Raw genomic sequence first — 2,648 nt, 5'->3', positions numbered from 1 at the left:
CAAACCAATAAAAGTCGGGTTTTTTAATCTCGGTTTTTCTATGGTTTTTCTAGGGTTTTTCGAGTTTGTTTTCCATAAAGTCTTCATAGTATAAAACGTAAAATTTGGGCTCCAAATATTTCTTTAATCCTAGTAAGAGAGAACTATGTAAGATATTTTTCAATAAAATAACATAAATATGAGATGAGTCATGGCATTATACTAAAATATTCAACAATAAATATAATAAAATCGCATAAAATAAATATTATTAATAAGCCATAATGAAAACAAACGTAATTTAAAATTATGACTAATAAGTACTATTATTTATATGACTAACCACTAAAAGAAAAATAAGTTATACATTTTACCAATTATATTTTGCAAAAATACTTTTTGAATAAAAGTATTTTTCTAAATAAACCGTGTTTGATAGTTTGGCCAAACAAACTCTTAAGCAAATGCAATGCGGAGAAAATTATCCCCGTTGAATACAAAAGAATATGATCTACGTGCTTATTACAAAAATTGATATACTCCACCTATATATGAGCTACGAGCTATCAAACAGAATAACTCCACAAGGACACCTCAACATCACTTTCCATATCATCATCCCAGCTGAAACAACTCCCTAAACAGCAAGGATTTGGTGATAACAAACTCCTTTCTTCCATGTATGCCTGCCATTCTTGCGTCCCTAGCATTCCCACTTCACTGCATGAGTTGCTATACAAAACATTTTCTGCAGTCACAATATTCTGCGTGCAATTATACGCTGCGTTCTCTTCTTGTGATGCCACCTTCATTTCCTCATTGCCATTGCCAGTATTAGCGGCTCCTCTAGAATTAACATCAGCTTCCTCTCCTGGCCAGAACACCTCTGCTGCTTTTGCAGCCGCTTGGCGCAAGTCCTTGGGATCCTTTGATGCCGGCACTTGCAACCGCCAAGCGGAGTCTGCGAAGTTTAAAGTGGCCAGCTGTCCTCTAAGTGCCAATGCAGCTACGTCATGAGCGCGCGCAGCCATTTCTGCGGTTGGGTAACTTCCCAACCATATTCGCTTCTGTTTGCTGGGCTCGCGCAGTTCGCAAACCCACTTGTCGTTGTTCCTCCTTCTCACTCCCCTGTACACTGGGTGCCGAGTTTCTTTGAACTTCTTCCTTCCCGCTCGCTTCTTGGGTTTCCTCAACGCTAATATATTGATATGTTCTTCATCGGAAACTGCCACTCTAATTGAAGTGCTTGAATTATTCATTACTTAATAAGGCGCCAAATTGTTGAGTTTCTTGTAATTATTTGTGGTATGTGCTAAGTACTGCTGAAAGTTTTAGGGTGTACGTTAAATCTAAAGTGTTTTTATAGATTTGGATTATGAGGAGAGAAGAAGGAAATCACGTGAATACATGGACACGCACACGGAAGTGAGTGAGCATGTGAAACGAACTGAAAAATGTTTTATTCGTTGTGGGGCCTGCTTGACTGTTTCAATAAATGGATCTTTACGGATTAAAACATACTTCTGGGGTTTTAGCCCACGTTGCAGTGATTGGATATAGTAGAAGAATGAGTCTTCTTATTGTTTCTAATTTGGTTCGAGGAAATCAAGGTTTGGTCCACGTGTGGAACATATTTATGTAAACACTAGTTTAAAATGATAAAAATGGTCCCAAATGTATGTGCTTTGGATTCATTTGGTCCTCATAAATAACACCTAAGGAAAATGTCCTTAATATATCATAAAAGCTTATCATTTTGGTTTTTAGCCCACGTTGCAGTGATTGGATATAGTAGAAGAATGAGTCTTCTTATTGTTTCTAATTTGGTTCGAGGAAATCAAGGTTTGGTCCACGTGTGGAACACATATATGTAAACACTAGTTTAAAATGATCAAAATGGTCCCAAATGTATGTGCTTTGGATTCATTTGGTCCTCATATATAACACGAACTGGTCCTTAATATATCATAAAAGCTTATCATTTTGGTTTTTAGCCCTAAAAAGTGATGACATCCAATAATAATCTGTCAAAATGAACGGAAGCTTCATGTGCAACCAACGTGAGTACAAAAAAGCCCCTTCTTGTCTGACTTTATTTTCTTTCATCTTCTTCTTCCCTTTTTATTTATTTTTATCTTCCTTCTATATTGGATATATTGTTGGAAGCTTATATGCTCCTTGTTCTTTTGTATTCTCGTGAATAGCATTGAAAGACGATATATAGAAACAGTTGACTCCTGTAGTAAATTAATACTCAAGATCTATTGAAAACAATTGCACATGTTTATTTTGACCGAAACTTCGACGATGTTTTATAATGTAACTTCTTTTAATTGTTGAGCACAAATACGAGGGAGCCAACATTTTTCAGTAGTGCAAAGTCGTTGTAATACAGTATATGATAGTCATCAATCAGGATATGTAAGTCTATTTGTTTATGGCGTAAAGTGTAAACAAGAGTAGAACACATGTATTTTTTTGATACGTTATCATGGATTCCTATAGTGACTCTATTGGGCTCGTGCATAGTACGGGCAGCCCTCATATAGTATATTTTATAATCAAAATCTGGAAGAGAATTTGTTTTTCATATTTTCAGTACACTATAATGCCTCAGCAACGTCAACAAATAATTTGAGCTTCTGGGACTCCATTTCGTATATTTATTT

The 2,648-nt window shown here is 35.8% G+C and overlaps 1 protein-coding gene across 1 annotated transcript; it reads right to left on the bottom strand.

Annotated features, from left to right (window-relative positions):
- Positions 1 to 348: 348 nt before the first annotated feature.
- Positions 349 to 1,334, bottom strand: LOC107810632 (dehydration-responsive element-binding protein 1A-like). Its single transcript, XM_016635425.2, has one exon. The coding sequence runs from the start codon at positions 1,236 to 1,238 to the stop codon at positions 546 to 548; it is 693 nt and encodes a 230-aa protein (XP_016490911.2). The 5' UTR covers positions 1,239 to 1,334; the 3' UTR covers positions 349 to 545.
- Positions 1,335 to 2,648: the final 1,314 nt, after the last annotated feature.

Source organism: Nicotiana tabacum, chromosome 15 (assembly GCF_000715075.1).
Source record: "Nicotiana tabacum cultivar K326 chromosome 15, ASM71507v2, whole genome shotgun sequence".
Classification (NCBI taxonomy): domain Eukaryota; kingdom Viridiplantae; phylum Streptophyta; class Magnoliopsida; order Solanales; family Solanaceae; genus Nicotiana; species Nicotiana tabacum.
The sequence above is the reverse complement of the archived record's forward strand: the minus strand, read 5'-3'. Positions and strand labels throughout refer to the sequence as shown.